Below are 21,936 nucleotides of genomic sequence, written 5' to 3' on the forward strand. Positions count from 1 at the left end.
ATCAGTTAATCAGAGATAATTGGGTGAGCATAAAACCAGACTCCATCTCGCCCTCTGTGTGATGCCAACACGATGACTTTTCTCTGGTTCCTGGTTTCATGGTACCCGATGCTTCAGAATAGTTCTATGTTGCTAAGACAACAAGGATACTGCAAAAGAAAATGGGAACTGAAGTCAAGGCCCTGCAGCAGCCTCAAAGGATGTCGTAAATAGTGCACGCCAGGCCTTATTCACAGTGAAACCCGCAACCTCTGAATTAAGGAGAAAAGAAAAGGCTATATCCTTCCAGCGTTTATTCAGAGGATGAGGGTGCTCTCGACAGCTTCCACACTCTGAAGCTGAGAGAACAGTGATGTATGGATGTGTGTGTGTGTGTGTGTGTGTGTGTGTGTGTGTGTGTGAGAGAGAGAGAGAGAGAGAGAGAGAGAGAGAGAGAGAGAGAGAGAGAGAAAGACAGAGAAACAGACAGACAGAGAGAGACAGAGACAGAGAGAGAGAGAGAGAGAGAGAGACAGAGAGTGAGTCATCCCTTCACTTTCAGAATCCCGTGGAAACACCCAAGGGGAGCCTGTCCTTAAACCCTAACTTCATCTTAAAGGTAGCAGGTCTACAGGGTTAGAAGAAAGCCAAGGCCAATGCTAAGCAGCTCCCTCCACCGAAAATTTGCATCTCATCTGAATGAAGGCTTGGTTCTGGGCGGTAAATAGGGGGCAGGGGGATCGAATATCTGCTGAGACTCATGGTTGGTATTTGAAACTCAGTCTATGAGCAGATGCAAAGATAATGGTTTTGATGTACCTTTTTTTTTTTTTAAATGAGACAGGGTGTCACCACACAGCTGTGGCTGTCCTAGAACTCCCCGGGTAGACCAGGCTGGCCTTGAACACAGAGATCCATGTGGGCTGCCATGCCCAGCTTTGGTGCACTTTTGAAGGTACAGAAAGCCCAGCAGCAGTGGAATGAGCCAGGCTGAATCCTAGCTCTGTCTGAGCAAACTCAACAACTGCAGCAGTCATCCTGCTGTAACCAGAACACTGGGGCAAGGACGAAGGCAAGGGAAATCAAACGCCTGAGCTGACTTTGTTAAAGGAAAACAACATTTATCTATGAACTAATGAGTGTCCTTTATGTCTTGAACATTCTATTGCACAGAGATAAGGATCTGCCAGGAGGAGGAGGAAGAGGAAGGTGAGGAAGAGGAAAAGAAGGAGGAAGAGGAGGAGGATAAGGATGAGGAGGAAGAGGAGAAGGGGTAAGAGGAGAGGGAAGAGGAGAAGGGGAGGAGGAGAAGAGGAGGAAGAAGAGGATAAAGATGAGGAGGAAGTGGAGGAAGAGGAATAGGAGAGGGGAGAAGAGGGAGGAGGAGAAGAAAAAGAAGAGGAAGAAGAGGAGGAGGGGGAGGAGGAGGAAGAGGGGAAAGGAGAAGAAGGAGGAGGAGAAAAAGAAAAAGGGGAGGAAGAGGAGGAGAAAGAGTGAGGTTGGGAATGTGGCTCAGTGGTCCAGAACTTGTCTACTGTGTGCAAACGTCCTTGTTTCGATTCCTAGCACTTCAAATGAATGGATAAACAGCATGAACAGATACATAAAAACTCTGTGTCCCTCTCTCACAAAGTCATCTGGCCAGAAACAATGGCTACACAACAGCAGGTAGTGGAGGATATTTTCTCTGTCTCTGAAGGAAAGAGACAGAAGTGGCTGCAGACTGAGCTACCCCTGTAGAATTCCTTCTTCAAGTAGGAGTCAAGATACTATGTACTCATGGGAACCAGTGGTTATGTCTTAAGGTCAACGGTTCTGTAGATTCTAATGCTCACAATCAAGTCAGGGTTTAATCTAGCAGAATCCAGTGAAAACCATCCATTCCCCCCTTTTAGTACCCTGATGATCTAAGCATAAAAAGAAGATAGAGAAGAACACAGAGCACTGTCTTTTAATATTTGTGAGGAGCATAAATCATAATGGTTTGTATACTACACTATACAAATAATAGACTGTTACTTTCCAAAGAAAACCGACTTCTTAGAGGGTTTCCCAAACAGTTAGTCACTCCATAGAGCTAAGAGTTTGACCCTTCAGCATTGCTACAGCACATGGAATACAGGCAGTAAGTCCTCCAGTCTTCCAACTGTGCCTGTTTCTGCTGCCATTGAGGGAGGGGCCTCTTGGAGGCCTTCTGTGGCCCCTTCCATCTCCTGCGCCACCAAATGTGGGCTCTGCAGGGTAGGCGAGTGCCGGATGAGGCAGCCTCTGGTCTTGACTTCCCACAATCCTCCCCGTTAAGAGAACTTGCGTTTCTTCATGGCTTCTGCCTTGACCGCCAGGCTCTTGGCACAGATGGTCAGGACCACGATGAGAACACCCACCACAAACGCCACCACCGGCCAGAGGAAGCAGTGCAGGAGGACAATCTCGTCATGAGTGCGTTGTAGGAGAACGTCCTCTGGTCTGCAAAGAGAGTGGGGGAAGGGAAAGGAAGACCAGTCAGTCTCTCAGCTTAGCAAACTCTATACAACCTGCAGACAAGTGTTCTTTGGCCCAGGGGAATAATCACCCTTGAAAGTAATGACTCTGATTGCAGACACCGTACCAGTCTGCTCCAAACCCATTTCCAAAAGCTGTGAGCTCTTGAATCAAGTAATTGGTGCAAATTTGCATATCGTTCATTAGATCATGTGGATGCTGCAAAATGTCAAAAATATAGCATCGGTTTGCTGTGGTTTTCCTGCATCCTAAATGGCTTCTCCTTTCTTCCTTACCCTTTAATCCCACTGGGCTTTAATCCAATGGGCTTGGATGAGATTAAATGTAACTGATGGAAGGGCGTTCTCCAACAAACTCCACCGCGGCATTTAGACGGGCCCCACGTGATTTTATTTTAAGGGGAAAAAAAAATAATGTATTGTTCAAGTTAGGGTGACAGAGGTATATACCCCACAGGCATGTCTAACCTGCAGCATTGGTCACATGCATCCCAAGATAACTGACTGCAGACCAGCACACTGAAATGCCACTATGTCACATCATAGCTTCCAAAGGTTGGGTACCCCTGGTAGTTCTCAGATTCGACCGAGCCTGGCTATATGAACCAAAGGTTTTATGAATAAGCAGGCCGTGGATGGGCTGAATGCACCGTCTCATGTTTCTGTGTGAAACGAATCGTCCATTTGAGCCACTTCCCACGCTCTCGGTAGATCCTGCAAAGCTTCAGTGAAAGGTTTCTATCTCGCCCTTGTGGACACTGCTTCGCTTCCTACTGTTTGTCTCAGATAGACCATAAAGATGAGATTCATTCCATGAGCCATGCTCTCCTATCTCTGGCAATGAGACAGACGTCTGGGAGTTCAGCTTTCCTACCAGAGGCTTATATTTGATGAAAGCATCCCCCAGGAAGGTTTGCTCTGTTACCTCTGATGGTAGGATATGTCGCTATGCTTCCTACATAGGTAGACACGTAGGACGCAAAGTAATTTATCCCATTATCCTCAAGAACATCAAAAGCTTCTGAGCCTAAGGGTAGAGCCTTTTTCAGGGAAACACACTCCTGGGGGCTCTCATTTGTCATAGCTCTTTTTTCCCCAGGAGGCTGCAAGGGACGCTGGGTACTTCTTTCTTCCTAAGGTTAGGTTATCAGAGCACACCAGCAGAAACACTTGTGGAGACTGGATCTGAAATGACCGTGTCCTTGTGCTTCTCTTCTTGAGTGCAGGATGTCATTTTGTGCACATGAAGCGAGATTCTAGTTGGGATTTCAATGAAAAGTTACATTAAATGAACACAGAAGGGCTGGAGAAATGGCTCAGTGGTTAAGAGCGCTGGCTGTTCTTCCTTGAGGTCCTGAGTTCGACTCCCAGCAACCACATGGAGGCTCACAACCATCTGTAGTGGGATCTGATACCCTCTTCTGGCACACAGGCATATATACAGATAAAGCACTCATACACAAAATAAATAAATAAACAAAATTAACTCAGAATAATTGTAGCAATGAGGCCCAAATCATTCCGGTTACTCTTATTGTGACCCTTTGTCTTTAAGACCTGGGCTGCCATTCATTTCAGTTGGGATCCTTTTTCTCTCCTGTAAGATGCCACAGAGATGTGGCTTTGTCATGGTCTGTCATTCTGCACCCATTTGCTGTTAAATAATTTCTTGTTGCTGCTGAAGAGCCTGCTTGTGTTTCGGCCTTATTATCCAAATGAGGTTTACAGAAAGGTTATGTTCTAGTCTGAAGGAGTAGAGGCCAAGGCCCCAGAATAACCAAGACACAAGACAGTAAGAGTCCTATCTAGAGTCCTTGCAACCTGCAAGGCCAGCAGTGTCTCAGCTCTCTTCCCAGCTGTAGCTGCCCAGAGCTGGCAGGTGACCCTAAGCGTGCAAGAGAAGGTCCAACCTGTCTCTCAGGATGCTCTCTCTGGAAAACACTATTCTACACCTTTAAAACTCTTGATAGAAAGAGGAGTTCTATTTCCTTCACCATAAAGGCCAGATGCACAGCAACATCTGATGCCAAGGAACCATGCTCTGGAAGCTGACGGCGTGAGAAACGAAAGGAAGGGGAGGAAAGGCGACTGTTATTTCTATAGTAACTGCATGTGTCATTTGCATAAGTAATGTGTTGTTATAACGGATTCCCTGGTAAAATGCTTCTTTTGTATTCTTTCTCCAGTCGCTAAGGATGGTACTGAATACCATGATCACAACGTGGAACAAACCAGCCAGTGAAAAGGCTCCTGCAAGGGAGGCTAGAACCACTGTACATAGAGCACAGGCTGGAGAAAATGGGGAGGAAACGGGGAGGAGAGAAGGAACCGGAAATTGTTGGATCCATAAGCTTGTTTTCCTCAGAAACTTTCTAGAATTCCGTCTCCTGGATCCTGGGAAACCCTTATGTTTTAGAGCTTTAAGTGACAAAATAAAATGACTCATTTGGGCTGAATTTGAACCACTTCAACAAATCCTTCTTTAGAGGTAGAAAAAAAAATATTATCATACACATTTCCTTAAAAACCATGCGCGTCTCTTTCTACTTGAGATAGCTCTAACACGCTCCACAATCTCCTTGGGTAGGAAAAACAAATTTCTCAGGTGGCTAGTCACTTGGTTATATGATGTCCTAAGATGGCCTTTAAATTGCTTCTTCTGGCCTAAGTTTCACCATTGCAGCTGGGCTTACAGCACCTTAATTGAAAGCACCCTCTTGCCTCAGTTATCTCTTTCCTCCAGGTTGACTGACCCAAAACTCTTTGGCTTAGAATTCATTTTCCTCCCCGCAGTTATATGGTAGAACTGAAGAAGAACCCTGTAGAGGAATTTTCATTCAGATCAGGGCTGCTCTGGCAAAAGATTACTTCCAAAGACCTTCTAGGTTTGTGTGATCTGGCTGGAATACAGGCATGCCTTTAAACCCAGGAGACAGAGGCAAACAGATCTCTGAGTTCACGGCCAGCCTAGTATAGAACAAGTTTCAGGTAAAGAAAAGCTTAGGTCCAGGTGTGGTGGTACATGTCTTTAATCCCAAACAAGGAAGGTAAAGTCAGTTTGTAGAGCCCGTGTTTGAAAGTGATGTCTAGCCGAGCGGTGGTGGCGCACACCTTTAATCCTAACACTTGGGAGGCAGAGGCAGGCGGATTTCTGAGTTCAAGAGTTCGAGGCTAGCCTGGTCTACAGAATGAGTTCCAGGACAGCCAGGGCTACACAGAGAAATCCTGTCTCGAAAAAACCAAAAAAAAAAAAAAAAAAAAAAGTGATGTTTAATTGAGTGGCAGATAAAGTGATGACTCAGAGAAAGATTTGACAGAATGGGTAATGCCCAACTCTTATGAGAAGAGAGAGTTAAGGGAAGCTACTTAAGGGAGAGACAGACAGTACAGGAGGAAGAGGGTACAGTACAGAAACACAGGAGAATATGTACAGAGCAGGACAGTAGAGTTGAGAGGGAGAGTAGAGCCGCAGAGAGGCAGAAGGAAGCAGTGTTGCTGGGAGAGTTTTATAGAGACAGATTGAAGAAGGAACAAGCTAGACACAGGTAAAGAAAAATGAACCAGAGAACGAGAAGAAGCTAGAAGATTAGAAAAGACTGCTGGAGTTAGTGTGAGGCCAAGCAGAGCAATCCAGAGGCCTAGAGGGAAGAATCAGATTGAATCAGTCAGCTGAGAGAGGAGTTTGAATGAGAGAGAGCAGCTGAGTTGAACCAGCCGGCCAGAGTTCAGAGACAACTAGAAAGGGTGAGCTTATTCAGCAGCAAGTCTCAGAGGCTGGAAACATTCTAGGCCTAGATACGATTGTATGGAGGCTAGAAGCTTCCAGAACTAGGCTTAGGTTAGCAAATGGAGGCAGTAAGTCCCTTAGACAACAATTATAACTGGAGAACAAAAGTTACTTTTACAGAACTCTTAAAAATGAGAGACAAAAAAAAAAAAGAAAGAAAAAGCATGATTACTCTGTACCTGAGGACTTTTTAAAAAGCAAGCAAGAAGGTCCTTTTGGAGGGTGTCGGAATTGTAATGGAAAATATGACCGTAAGTATCATAAAAGAGTAACTTGGAAAATATGACCGTAAGTATCTTAAAAGAAGAGCAACCTTGAAAAGCACCCTGGTCTGGCTCTGAAAGGATGCTGTGATAATGATGACATCACTGTTTTCTTACTCACGGTGCCTCCTGGGCACATGCTACCTGCCAGGCACTATGGCGGACACATCATCCTGTTTCATCCAGTTTTAAAGGGAGCGCTCTCTGGAAGGGATTAGTTTGCCTAAACTCACAAAATCTGAAGTGATGGCATCATGACTTGAAACCACATCTGTGTGATTTTTTTTTTTAAAGCTGTGTTATTTACCTTAAAGCCAGCTTTTCACAAACCAGAGTCACCTGGTGCTTGTCGCAAGCCTTCGTTCAGCTTTCTCAGAGTCTGAAGTTTGTGGGGCCCCAGAAGTCTTTTAGGGACTCTGGAGGGTAAGTCTATTTATACTTACGAAAGAAGCATTATACAGGGGTCTAGTAATGAGAGAATGTAGATTATACTCTACTTAGTTATTTTCCAGACTAGTCAATGCCAATTGATACTTAGGTCCTGGTGACCTCCCAACCCTCCACTCATTCTATGCGGCATGTGTACTGCCTGTGAGTGCTTATTATGTATCTTAGATAGAGGTCTAAGATAGACCACACACACACACACACACACACACACACACACACACACACACAGCAGGCTAAGTCCAGAGGCTAAGACTTGGAAATTCAGACCACAGTGTGGAATTTTCCATAGGAGGCAGGCCCTTGGTTTGAACTGACAGAAGGATGCCCCCTAGGCTAGCCTCCATGCTAATCAAATGAGATAAAAACACAGAGTTTTGGGGTAGGTCATCTTAAATATAGAAAATCTATTCCATTTAACTTTGTCTTATCACCTGGGAAGGGCTCCAGTCCATGGTACTTGATCTGTTAGCCGGGGGGAAAGAAAATGGTGATTTAAAAAATAAATAAATTAATTAATTAAAATGAGAAATTTCTTAAATTTAATCCATTCTTATCAAATTCTCAACAGGGAGTGAGAAGTCTCACTTGGTAACGTCCTCGCTGTGCAATAATGAGGGACTGAGTTTATGCCCCCAGAACCTGTGTAAACGCTGGACTTGTGTGTTTCTGTAACACTAGTATGCTGAAGGTAGCAACAAGTGGATCCCCGGGTCTCACTGGCCAGCCAATATAGCCAGTCAGTGAGCACTGGCTTCAGTAAGAGATGCTGTTCTCAAAGACACAACATATACTTTAATCCCAGCACCCCAGAGGCAGAGCCAGGGCCATCTCTGTGAGTTCGAGGCCAGTCTCATACAATGACTTTCAGAGAAAGCATTAAGATAAAGAAATCAGCAATAGTGGAAGACACCTGACATACACACACGCACAGACACATACACCTGACCCATGCATACACACCACAGCTTAAAAAGCATAATTTATGAGTATGGCGGGGCGGTGGTGGCGCATGCCTATAATCCCCTCACTAGGGAGGCAGAGGCAGGCAGATTTCTGAGCTCAAGGCCAGCCTGGTCTACAGAGTGAGTTCCAGGACAGCCAGGGCTATACAGAGAAACCCTGTCTTGAAACCCTCCCCCCAAAAAAAGAGACTTCCTTCTGCCAGCTAAGCTCCTCTCACCTTGCCTGGTCTGTCTTATACATAGGAGTTGACCTTAATAAATTCTCCCACTCATTTTTCTCACCTTGGGAACCGGGTATTGAACCTATGGCCTTACAAGGTTATGTGCACACTCTATTCTACACAGTGTGGATTGCCAAACCCCAGTCCTCTCAAGCCATGGAAGATGTACAACATTTACATATTGCACTTACTTATTATAGACTACTAAGCCTTATGGCATGCTGTATCCTTAGAGGACATTTTCGTTTACACCGTTTGATTGGAAAGTTTCTTCATGACTTTGGTCAAGAAAATTCCACAAGCATGACTAGCCCCACATGCCAGGCCAAAGGACACCAGGAAAGTCGACTTAATCACCTGAGCATTTCTGAGCAGGTGTGGTCCAGGCTTGCTTTACATCTTATTTATTATTTTTAACATGGCCTAGTTTCTCAAAGAGCCTGAAACGGATAATACAAACAGGACATTTGAATAAAATAAAATCTTTAGCCTGACAGTAAAAAAAAATAAGGGCAGTATAATTAGGATGAAGAAAAAGTAAAAACTTCACTAAGATAAGCCCTGTGCTTAGTTTAAATAAAACTTTCCTCAGCCTCCTGGGAAATGGTTACCCAACTGTTTTACATAAGCAAAGAAAACAAGAGAGCTTGGTGTTTTGTTAGGGTTAACCTAGAAGAAAAACAAAAGTATTTTGAATGCACATTTACCTAAATGTAAGACATGCGCCACATTTTGAGAGATGGTTATAGCGGTTTCTCAGAGCTAAGGATGAAAATCACTTGACGGTCTCTTCCCATACTGAGCCCAAGGTCACAGACCTGCGGGACTGAATGGCACTGCAGCAATGCTCAGGGTTTATCCTGCCTGAGGACAACCGAGTTAAACAATGCTTTCACAATACCAGATCAAGGAGATGAAAACTCACCAGGAAAGCCACACTGGTGCGCTTTGATGGCTTAACAATCTGGGTGGGGGTGGGTTTTATGAAATAGTCTTATAAGATTGTTTATATAAGTCTTAAACATGTAAACAAGAATTTAAACAAAATACCACCAGTGGGACTGGAGAAAGGGCACTTCTGTCTTGCAAGCAAGGGGACCTTAGTTTATCCATAGAAGAAATGCTGGCCATGGCTGCCTGCATTTGTAATCCTAGCACTGGGGAGGCCAAAACAGGCAGACCCCTGGAGCTCACGGGTCAACCAACCTAGTCTATTGGTAAGCTCCCAGCCAGTCAGAGATCTGTGTCAAAGCAAAAAGAAAAAGATGTGTGGTGTGGTGGTTTGTATATGATTGGCCTAGGGAGTGGCACTATTAGGAGGTGTGGCCTTGTTAGAGTAGGTGTGGCTTTGTTGGAGTGGGTGTGGCTTTGTTAGTTAGAGTGGGTGTGGCCTTGCTGGAGTAGGTGTGTCACTGTGGGCATGGGCTTAAGATCCTCTCACCCTCGCTGCTTGGAAGTCAGTCTTCTGCTAGCAGCCTTCAGATGAAGATGTAGAACTCTCAGTTCCTCCAGCACCATGCCTGCCTGAATGCTGCCCTGATCCCACCTTGATGATAATGGACTGAACCTCTGAACCTGTAAGCCAGCCCCAATTAAATGTTGTCCTTATAAGACTTGCCTTGGTCATGGTGTCTCTTCACAGCAGTAAAACCCTAACTAAGATAGGTGGTTGCTGAAGAAGGATACCCGAGGTTGCCCTTTGTCCTCCACACGCAACACACACTGAGCACACGCATGCACAGGCAAAGCTTTACTGTGGTTAGATGGTAGCTCTCCACAGCTGCATACAGAGTACTTGGGGTAATTCATTTATGGAGAAGAAAGATTTGTGTGGAGAGTTTAGGGGGCTGCTTCTAGAGAATTTGACATTAGGCCAGGACACAGAAATAAGCTCAGGCAGGAATCTGATTTGGGGCTAGAACAAAGAAGTAGGTTTCAGGCAGGAATTTGACTTTGGGCCAGGACAGAGAAGTTGGATATATTGGTTGTCCTGATAAGCCACTAGAAACAGTGATTATGGAACTTCATTTTTTGCTGTTTGTTTGTTTGTTTATTTTGGGGGTGCTTTGTTTATTGCTGTGTTTGTTCCTTGACTATTTGTGTTTATTGCCTTGTTTGTTCCTTAACCTAGAACTGAGCTTATTATTTGCATGTAATGAAAATGGTGTAAAAGCAGATTGGGGAAAAAAATAAACTCACCTCAGCCTCAGAACTGGCTGGGGTCATGTTACAGCATTGTCTGATTGTCTTTTTGTCTCTTTAATCCTCGCTCCTGCCCTGAAGAATCCGTTGACTGACTGAGCTGGCATGCTCAGATTTGTTTGGGTCTATGGCAGCACAGGGCAAAGCAACGACTCTCAACAGGAAACAAGGGGAAAGGCAGACAGAGGTCCTATAACCTTCTTCTAAACCATGGCCTCAGCGACCTAAAGCCCTTCAGATAGGTTCCATCCTTCAGAAGCAAGCATGCCTGCCAGTACAGGAACCATCCTGGTCTTTCGAAACTCAAACAATTAGCAATATCATAGTCTGTGGCCCTTCTGGAAGGAGACTGAATTAAAACCCACTCAGTGAAAAAGCACAGATTTAATTTATTGATTACTGATTTAAAAAAATAATCTTAGAAGTTTTTTTTTTCTTCTACTAAAAGATACTGAAGATTGGCCAATAGAAAATTCGGGAAAAAGGTACATAGTTATAGAGTAAATATATGTATATGTATATGTATATATGTATGTATATGTATATATGTATGTATATGTATATATGTATGTATATGTATATATGTATATAAAAGGCCATGGATTTGGTCTCTAACAAATATAAAAGAAGTTGAATTTGAGTTTGGTATAAGCAAGCTTTCCTTGTTGAGAGAAGTTAGCTAATATGTCTAGCTGCCAGGGAAGCAATCGTGCTGCCTTGTCGAGAAGGTGGAAGAGCACACTTGTCTTCCACGTGACTGCGGGAGAGCACTTTGCCAGCTCCTGGAGAGCTGCAGGGAGATGAGGACAACCCGCACGGGTCCTTTACAGGGAGCTGTACTCACTCGGAGCGTCTCTGCTGTGAGGACACACTTGGAGCCCCGGAGATGGTTTAGCTTAAGCTGAAGACATTTGAGATTCAACAGATAGGACAAACTCCTTCCAGAAATTTCTCTCATCTGCATAACTGTGAAACTTCTGGGACCCGAGGCTACCGTAAATTTCTTCTCTGAGGGTTCCAGTCTTCACAGAAGGCCTCTCAAGCTTGCAGAGGAAACATTAACACAAACTTCCCCCTCTTAAAAGTCAGCCTGCCCATCGCTGGAGTCTCTGCCTTACCTGCCCTAAGTCTAACCGCTTCTTTGATTTGAGGTCCTTTGTGTAAGACATACTTAATAACACACCAAATTTGTTTGCATTTTCTCCTGGCGATGTATCATTTGTCGATTTCATTCACATGAAGTTGACAAATATTTTAAATCTGACAGAGGAAAGGGGTTTTCCTCCCCTGTATCATTACTAGCTTATTTTGACTCACACGGGCTTACCAATGATGCCATGATACGGGCTTTAAAAAACCTGGGTGGTACTTATCTCAAAAGCATGCTTTTGCTCCCTGGGATTCCACACATCTATAAATGTGAGTTACACCCTCCAGTCTTCCTCCACTGTCCTTCCCAGGTCGACTGAGAGTGTCAACAGGGACTTGCACAGGGCTACCTACTGTTTATGAAAGGAACTAAGTCACATTCAAGTATGTGCCGAGAAAAATCTGCATTTGATTGTGACAGGGGAGTTAGTAAATGGGCAGGTATGCTGTCTTCGAGCAATGCCGGGCTGAGTTCATTATAAAGTAGAGAGAGTATATTATGTACACACCGAAGGAAAGGCCTACGTAGTCTGCAAGCACACAAGACGGTATTTAAGAGCATGACCATGCTCTTGAGGTAAATGTTTCATCCACTCTTCAGGTCTTAGTTTTCTCATCTCTAAAATGGGTGTGGTCATTACTTTTCTCATTGTCATGAAAAACTACCTGACGGAGATTCATGTGAAGAAAGCTGAAAGGTCTATTTTGCCTCACAGTTTGAGAGAGAGAGAGATAGAGAGAGAGAGAGATCACCACAGTGGAGAAGACCTTGGTGGCAGATGATCACTCTGTGTCCTACTCAGGAAGCAAAGAGCAGAGGGCAAGTTAGGAGCAGGTACTCAAACCTACTCCCTCTAGTCAGGCTCCACCCCTAAAGGTTCTACAAGCTTCAAAGGCAGTGATGTCAGCTGGAAATGGAGTGTTCAAACTCACGAGCTTGGGGTGGGGGTGAGGTGGGAACACTTCCTAATCAAACCACAAAAGTGGGGTGATGGAGTCTACCTTACTCTTGAGGACCAAACCCCATGTGGAAGTGCTTTGCTTCTGATGCTGAGCATGTAAAGAGAGGAGTCCCTGAGAATGATTCCACCACCTGGCCAAAAACAAAAACAAAAAACAAAAAACAAAAACGCAACCACCACCACTGCCACCACCAACACACACACACACACACAGGCCCTGCTGTGTCTTCCCCAGGTTTTTTTTTTCCACTTGAATACTATAAGGACACAGTCACAGAGAGCTAGCTCCTTTGAGCAACTTCTTTTTGGTAGCAATGGCCTTGCTGCCCCTCATCCTCTCGTGTCGAGAGCATCCCATCCAGCATGGTGGACTCACAGGGAGCAGATCTGACTAACAGGACAGGTTTAACAAGCAAATCATACGTTCTAATTCCACCACATGCATGTCTGGCAGAGGCAAGAAAAAAAAAGATCCCTAATGACGTTAGAGCCTTCTAATTACGAACATCGATAGAAGTTATGCACTAAGCTTACCCTACAAGTATCACTCCAGAGAACCAGATGACGCTGGAAACTGTCAGTCCCCAGCCATAGACGTGGAGCACTCAGAGAGTGTCTTAACAGATTTTCCGAGAAGCCTGAGCGAGCTGCGGCAGCTCTGGGCTCACATAGTGACTGAGTCTTTAGATCCTCTTCATGCTAAGTGCTCAATATTTTCCACACATCCTGTCTGTCATCTCGAGCCCTGATTCTTAAAGCCCTGATATCAGGCACCTGTTATGTGGAACCTCTGTCTGTGAAGGCGCCTGTCTTCTTAGGGATAAAAAATAAAAACAAAAAAAACCCCAACCAACCAAACAAACAAACAAACAAACAAAAAAACAAGCATCACTATAAGTTTTGTAAGTAGAAAGATGGGTATGAACTTCTGACTTAAGGAAGGAAGGGAGGGAGGGAAAAGAGGGAGGGAGAGAGAGAGGGAGGGAGGGAGGGGAAGGAGGGAGGGAGGGAGAGAGGGAGGAAGGGAGAAAGGAAGGAAGGAAGGAAGGAAGGAAGGAAGGAAGGAAGGAAGGAAGGAAGGAAGTTAGCACCAGCCTTCATCTTTCTGCTTCCTAACTGCAGATGAGATGTGGCCAGCTGCCTCGGCTCTTGTCACATGGTCATAGTCACTCTCACCCCCAGCCCAGGCTTCTCCATCGTGATAGCATGAACCCTCAAACTGTGAGCCGAAATAAATCCTTCCCCTTGAAGTTGTTTTTCTCACTGCAACAAGAAAGTAACAATGTTAGCCAGGCAGTGGTGGCACACGCCTTTAATCCTAGCACTTGGGAGGCAGAGGCAGGCGGATTTCTGAGTTCGAGGGCAGCCTGGTGTACAGAGTGAGTTCCAGGACAGCCAGGGCTACACAGAAAAACCCTGTCTCGAAAAACAACAACAAAAGAAAAGAAAGGAAGAAAGGAAGGAAGTAACAATGTATCTTCTAGGGCCCTCCACACTGCAACAAGAAAGTAACAATGTATCATCTAGGTCCCTCCCAATACCCTGAGCCTAAGAATTTAGAGCTCAAATCTGCTTGCTTCCAGCTCTGAGTCTGTTTACACAGAGTGACTGTGCACACACATAGAAGGAGACATAGAAGGTTTGAAAGATCTAACAGCCGCATTTGGTGTCATTTCCCTAAGCTGAATCATGTTCTCAGCCCTCGATCCAGGCAAAGAGGACACAGAATCATCATCCTCGCAGATCACACACTTGCGACGTGGGTGTGAGAGACCGTTTCCAGGGAGAAGATGACAAACACGCTGACGAACCCAAAAATAAGCACACGAGCAGGGATTCCATTGGGTGCTTGGAGGGCTGGCAAGAGCCTCAGCATTTCAGTTCTCAAGGAAATGAGCAGGGTAAGGGATCCCCTCAAATGTCACTGTCGCTATCTCCTTCCTGTTCGAACACAACTGGGCATACTGCGTGCCGTTGAAAGGTGGCATTTTAAAGGAGGTCAAAAACCACTTTCTTCCTCATGATTTCTTAGGGGGAAAAATCAACATGGCAAGGGCTTCTTAAGTGGTAAGAACCGAAGGGTGGGTGGGGGGCGGGGCAGACCAGTGCAGGCTCAGCCACACCCGTAGTGTATTTTATTCAGCGTCTGCTCATCTGCTCGGCTCCACTTGGCTGGTCTCCCTGGGGTTCCCAGACCTTGAAGAGCAGTACATTCTGCTAAGCTCAAAATGATAGCTCAACAAATGTTAGTGGGGCGGCACCAGACTTCAAACCGTGACTGAAATCACTGAGTTGCAGCTGAGCAAATCCGGAGGAGGGGGAAGCAGGATCCGAGACTTCCAGGGGATGCGTTCAAAGGCCGCATCTATTTGTTGGAAAGTGTAAATGCCATAGATGGATTTGCCTAAACAGTCATGTGTGTTTACTTGTGTTTCTACAGATTGCGCCAACTATTTTCAGATAATTTCCAAAACAAGTGATCATTTTTGCTTTCCTGTTTGCCTTTCTGCTTTTTTTCCTCTTAGGAGTGAGTATGCATATGTCCATGTGTGTGGAGGGGTGTACACACACACACTCACTCACCCATGCACGTGTAGGCCAGAAGTCAATCTCAGGAGCCATTTCTTGGGTATTATCCACATTTTCCAAGACAGGTCATACGGGCTAGTTTTATGTCAATTTGATACAAGCTAAAGCCATCTGAGATGGGAGAAGTCAATTAAGATCCGGTTGTAGACAAGCCTATAGGGCATTTTCTTAATTAGTGATTCATGGGGCAGGGCACAACCCGTTGTGGGTGGTGCCATCCCTGGGCTGGTAGTCCTGAGTGCTATAAGAAAGCAGGCTGAGCAAGCCACGGGGAGCAAGGCAGGAAGCAGCATCCCTCCGTGGCCTCTGCATCAGCTCCTGCCTCCAGGATCCAGCCAATCCTGCTCGAGTTCCTGTCCTGTCTTCCTTCTGTGAACAGTGTTGTGGGAAGTGTAAGCCGAATGAACCCTTTCCTCTTCAAGCTGATTTTGGTCATGGTGCTTCATCACAGCAATAGTAACCCTACCCAAGACATGGGGGTTTCTCGTTGTCATGCAAGTCGCCAACTAGTGAGGAGGGTTGGCTAGAGATGCTTAGGGACCTGCCTGTCTTCTCTGCCTCCCCAGTGCAAGGACTAAAAACATCTGTCACACACAATGGGGGTGGGGGCTCCCCCTGACAGGCATCCTTCTGAGAATCAAATTCAGGGACTGACTGAGCCCAGCCCCCTCTCTGTCTGTTTGCAAAATCCCTATCTAGCCAAACAGTGAGTGACAGTTCTGTTTTTCTAGTTCACCCTGCTGAAACCCTCTCCCTCATCTGGTGGACCCCCAAAGCTCTCCTCCTGGGTAATCCCCAATCTCCCATGCTGTGGAAGGCTGCCAGCCTATAGCTGGATTCCCGTGAAAGGAGCCCAGGCAGGCACATGACCACTCAGACTCGGCCCGTTCCCTCCCCGTCTACTCAGCCATAATGTCTGACTATGGTAAGTCCAGCGCCCTGTAACTAGACCTTTAACAAAGAAAACCCACCTGCCCGTGTCCTCGCTGTTACACACCTCGGCCGTCGTGTTACGTGACTACTCTGGCAGCTCTGGAAGTAAGATAAGTGTGTGCCTTTTGTCACAAAAGGTCAAGTGAGTGTCTTTGATCGGGAAGCTTGGAGGAAGAGCTACCTCCTATGATATAATGCTATCGCTTTACAAGGTTCCCAACTGCTAGGAACCCTGTTTGTTCCAATGGATGGACACTGAGCAACATTTCTAAATTAAGTCATTTCCTACTGCATGTAGGAAAAGGGAACAGGCTAGCATTTCTATCCAGGCTACCAATGAGTCATGTGTCTGCACCCCTAAATTATGTACTACAGGGCACGCTCTCTACGGGGCACACACACTATGGGGCATAATCACTACAGGGCACAATACAGGGCACACTCACTACAGGGCACACAAATAGTAGCTTTCCCTCAATATTGTTGTCCTCTGTTGTGAAATTGTGTCTCTTAGTTAAAAACGCATCAGGCAGATAGTAAAATACTTCTGAATTACAGAATAAACTGGATTCGTTTTGAGGCCCTATCCCTACGTAAGTCGCTCCTCAATCTGTTGCTACGAAGAAAGTACTACTGAGAAGCACACACAGCAATTAAAGCGGTGAGTTATGACTAAGCCACAGCACCCGTGTGTACTAGCTACTTAACTCCATCCCTGTGGCATATGATGCCCAATATTTAATAAAATGATGTGTAAATAATTAACAGCAGACTGGTCATCGGAACACGGTAATAAAAACAAAAAGAAATCCACAGATGCTTCTATGCAGTGAGTGGTGTGTATTCCTAGTGAGATCCATTTTCTCTTCTTTTGCCATTGGGCAGTGTTAATATTCCAGATAGTGCTTCGTTCTTTGCCTACAGCAATGACAAGAATATGGAGCCTTAAAGTTGTACATAACCCAGGACAGACCTGCATACTTTTTTTTTTTTTGTCGTAGATCTCTTGATCTAAAGTTCACAGTCTCTAGTCATATACTTGGACACTTAACAAGGCTTTCTTGGGATTTGATTCTCTTCCGTTCAGTCACTTGGCATTTGCTTAACACCTACGGCTGACAGGCATCAGGGACACCCCTGCTTGTTGGCTTGCCCATTGGCAGTCAATGTGAGGGCAGGAACCCTCTGTCTACACACCCACCGCCTGGCACGACACTGGCACGACGGTTTGAGGTGTTCTGTGGATGCTTGCTGTTGCTTCTGGCTAAAATCCATTTTAAGACGAGATGGACATTTGTACCCAGCGCACAGATAATAAAAGGGAAGGAGTGTTTAAGTGTGCCTGGGTTGGGAGAGGAAATATCCTGTGAGCAGATGCAAAAGGACGGAGCACAAGCTTTGGGGAATGAGTGCACAAAGAATTTATCAGGAGAGGGTAGGTACACGGGCAGGCTCAGTTGTGCCAGACTGGCATTTCCGATTAGTTTGCCATCAGTAGTAGCCATGGGGGACAAAGGTGTTTACAGGGATGCTTCATTGGTGAGACTTCACGGAGACTCTTGTCCTTTCAGATCCCAACACAGGCTAGAAGCCTGGTCGCCGCTAGCGACTTCCTCAGGGAGATTAGCAGGAAAGACTCTGGAAACAGAGGGCAGAGGTTTGACGCTGTTCTCAAACATGAGGAGAGCTAAACAGCGAGGTCTCAAGGCTGATAGGGAAGTACAAACGGAGGCCGGAGAGAGCACCACAGTAAAGTTAGAATGTCGCGAGGTATTCTACAGCTTAACGGAATACGTGTGACTTGCGACAGCCTACGGTGTGTTTTATGAAGAAATCAATAGCAGAAGCTCGTAGGCTTTTAAGTGTAAAAAGCCGTGGAATTAGCATTGCTCGATTTGCTTGGCGTCTGCTGTATGCACCAGCCGAATCGTCTCGCTGCCCTCTGGATATGTGCACTTATCATTCACGGACTAAAAAGGTTCGAATCCCGGCTGCTATTTTCCAGGTACATGGTTCAGAGAGGGTGCTTGGCTTCTCCAGGCCTCAGTTCTACCACAGAGAGAATGAGGACAATGACCACAGGCCTGTGGCACAAATGTGCAGAGCTAGGGGTTAGCATACATGATGTCAGCCCTCTCTGACACGGAGGAAACAGGGTGGACAGGTGCTGTGCGCGACTGCACTAGCTACTGCTGCAGGGGGCCGTATCAAATTGGTCCCAGTGGGTTTTACCATCTTTATCAATAAGTGGGCTAAGAGAATGAAAGTGATTCTGGCTTACAATTATGATCCTATTTAACGGCTCCAGGGTATCAAAGGGCTCAGCCTATAAAGTGCTTTGTCAAACCTACACTTAAAAAGGCAGGCGTGCATGGTGGTGTCCTGTCCAGCAGGGCATTAAACAGGGGTCCAGGGAGATCGCCTGATAGAAAAGATGGGGGAAACAGGCGAACGCAAAGAAATGACGATCTGTCTATAGTCCAATCAGATCGCAATTTTTACTTTTTCACACACAGGTTATATATACAAAAAGGCAGGATGTGGGGAAGGGGATGACACAGGAGTGTAGGTGTTCAGGGGGAGTACAGATATCTTCCAGAACAGAGTGTCAGCTGGGTGAAGGTTCAGGGGACAGATCACTATGACTCTGCCAATGATTCACTTGTCTTTATCTAAGTCGGTGCTATCTATCAAGGTTACCTATCTACAAGGTCTATGACTAGCCCAGCTTGGCAGCCTTCCACCAAAGCTGCTTGTTTACAATAGCTTCTAGCCATCTGTTTCAGTGTTTTTCCACAGAGACCCAAGACTTGGTGTTAACAGGCATGTATGTCAGGCCTATTGCTGATTTTAGGCCTATGGCTGATTTTAGACCTTCAGTGTATAAGCAGGGCTGCCCCTGACATGGTGGTACACATTTATAATTACAGTGCTGGCGAAATGGAGAGAGAGCTGCCCAGGGCTACCTGGCCATTGAGAGGTTACGTCCAAGAAAAGTTGGATGGTACTTGAGAAACAATATCTAACATTGTCCCCTGCTCTCCACATAAACACACACACATGTGCATGCACACACACATGCACACACATGCGTACACATACACCTACCTACCTGTTGGGAGCGAATAACCAGTATAATAGGTACTAGACTCAAGTTTCAAAATAATCACAAGAGTTAAATAATCCGTTACAATCAGTAATGTAAGTTTATAGAAAAAAGGTAATTGCAGTTCTTGTATTTAAGGCTGGAATGCAAATTTCACAAGTTTAGGGGTATGTGGGGGGGTGTTCCTTTCAGAGAAGCATATGAAGTTAGGATGTCACTGAGGAGTGGATGGAGCGTGCGCCTGGCACTCTGCATCCCTGCTTTCATCTCTAGCACTGAAAGAGAGAGGGGAGAAGGGAGCAGAAGAGTGGGCAGCATTTGTAAAGCAGACCTGAAAGGATGGAGCCTTACGGTCGGCTGTGTGAGAGTTGACAGTGGTCACAGCTCAGAGCGTGCACTACGGAATGCCCTGTCCTGGACTCCATGTAGGAGTCTGGACTCAATGGTGATGATGGAAAGTTTCTGCTTCACGGTGAATAGGCCAGCTCAGGGCAGTAAGAAGGGCATCCCCTGCATGCTGCATCCGGAGGGGGCAGGGGAACAGCCACAGTGCGAAAATGAGCCAGGTCTACATAGTAAGGATATGTTTTAGAACCCAAACCAAAAAAGGAAACAGCAGAAAAAGAGGAGAAGGAGGAGGAGGAAGAAGAAGAAGAGGAGGAGGAGGGAGAGGAAGAAGAGGAGGAGGAGGAGGAGGAGAAGGAGGAAAAAGAAGAGGTGGAGGAAGCAGAGAAGGAGGAGGAAGTGGAGGAGGAGGAGGGGGAGGAAGAAGAGGGGGAGGAGGATGACAAAAAAGAAGAGGAGGAGGAAGAGGAGGAGGGGGACAGAAGGAATAGGAAAAGGAGGACCAGCAGGAGGACCAGCAGGAGGAAGAGCAAGGGGAGGAGCAAAGGGAAGTGGCCAGTTGTAGCAGCAGCGCCTGCTGCTCCCTGAGCCTCCTGGGAACCTTAAAGTTGATTTGTCTGCCAGGAAACTTGACAACAGTCTGCCCCCAGAGTGAGAGAGACTACAGCACTAACCAAGACAAATGTGTTCTGTCTGTGGTAAAGCCCCTGCCATCAGCGGACACCAGAAACGTCACTCAGTCAGTCAGTCAGTCAGTCACTCCCCATGGCCCTCTCCCCGGGTTTCCTGTGACCTCATTTATTTAAACTCTCAAAGAACTATTAAAAACAAAAACAGAAGAAAAGTCCTGGACAACCAAAAATGTTTGAAAATGGGATGGATGGCCGCCGTGCTGAGGAGAAAGAATATAGAAAAAAAACGATGTGAAAGGCATTTATTTATTGGGGCTTTGTCTTGCTTTCAATATGCAATGCCACCTTCCCCCATGGGCTCACAGGTTTGAACAACTGGTACCCAGCTGCTGATGCTTACCTGCCTGGCTGCCTTCCTCCCTTTCTCCTCCCCTCCCCCTATACCATCTCTCTCTGTAGCCATGGTTAGCTTGTTACATAGACAAGGATGGCCTCCAACTCTGAGATCTACCCGCCTTTGTCTCTGCCTCCCAAGTTCTGGGATTAAAGGCAGGAACCACCATGCCTAGCCTTTCGTTTGTTTCCCTGGTGCTATTTGGAAGACTATTGAAATTTTAGGAGTGAGGAGCACCGCCGGAGGCAGAGGGGCATTATGGGTGGACCTTGAGGCCTTAGAGCAACGGTTTTCAACATGTGGGTCTCGACCTTTTCAGCAAACCTCCATCTCCAACACTATCTATCACGATTCATAAGAGTAGCAAAAATTACAGTTATGAAGTAGCAGTGAAAATAATTTTGTGGTGGTGGGGTCCCCACAACATGTGGAACTGTGTTAAAGGGTCATAGCAGTAGTACCGCTGAGAACCACTGTCTTACAGTCTGGCCCCATTTCCTGTCTGCTCTGGGCTTGGCTTCCTGACTTCCCACACAACCTGCCAGCCCTCTAACATTTGCCTCACTCCTGCTGACCTGCCTTCCCACAATGTGATGGGGCAACACCCTCCCCTCAAACTAGGAACCAGAATAAACCCTTCCAACCCTTAAGATACTTGTTTCTCCACAGGCAATTAGTTTCATCACACACACACACACACACACACACACACACACACACACACACAAACCTTTTATTTAATAAAAGATTGGAGTAAATGACTGAAAAGGTCTCCCAGATGTGAGAGGCTGTGAGTCTCTGAGTCCACATACACCCTCCATAGGCCACAAACACCATCTGTCCCCTTTGTATCTAACAGGAAACGGAGGTGAGGGCTCTTGGGTAAGTAGTCCAAGGTCACCCACTGAGGCGGGAGCAGAGCTATGCATAGAGCAGAAGTCTCCTGACGCACAGCCCTGCCCTGCATTCCAGCAGCTGATGGGGCTGCACTCTGTGACCTACTTGTCCTCTGGCTCTTGGTATTTTTCCTCCCAAATTCCCCACAGGGCTCTCTTTGAAGGCTGCATAAAGCATCTCAAATGGAAAGTGATTTGATAACATCACATTTGTGATTTTTTTTTTATTGCCACGATGATAAAAAGCCGTTAGAAGATGAACTGGACTTGCCAGAGGAGGTGTTCCTTCTGATTAACCATCAGAAAACAGACTCTCGATTTCACATTTTTTTTTAATAAATGCATGGTGTTTAGATGTCAGACTTAGAAGGAATGTTGGCATGGATTCCACCCATGGCCCACAGCTTGCTGAAGACAGCAAACACTACTTTTTTAAAAGTACAGATTTGGAGACTAAACACAGCCTTCCATTCTGATGTAATCTCTCAATATGGAACTCTAGACACAAATGTGCGTGCGAAAGACTGGATCTGGGTGAGATTCCAGACTCACGGCTTTCTTCATG

General features: G+C 45.9%; 1 protein-coding gene across 1 annotated transcript in view; it reads right to left on the reverse strand.

Annotated features, from left to right (window-relative positions):
• Window positions 1-1,914: 1,914 nt before the first annotated feature.
• Kcnmb4 (potassium calcium-activated channel subfamily M regulatory beta subunit 4) overlaps window positions 1,915-21,936 on the reverse strand; it is a 57,708-nt gene continuing 37,686 nt past the window's right edge. The window contains exon 3 of the mRNA XM_028759109.1: window positions 1,915-2,445. Within this exon, the coding sequence (XP_028614942.1) occupies window positions 2,277-2,445 (169 nt within the window). The 3' untranslated portion in view covers window positions 1,915-2,276. The remainder of the gene's footprint in view (window positions 2,446-21,936) is intronic.

The sequence above is a fragment of the Grammomys surdaster genome, unplaced genomic scaffold (assembly GCF_004785775.1).
Source record: "Grammomys surdaster isolate TR1022 unplaced genomic scaffold, NIH_TR_1.0 126271, whole genome shotgun sequence".
NCBI lineage: Eukaryota > Metazoa > Chordata > Mammalia > Rodentia > Muridae > Grammomys > Grammomys surdaster.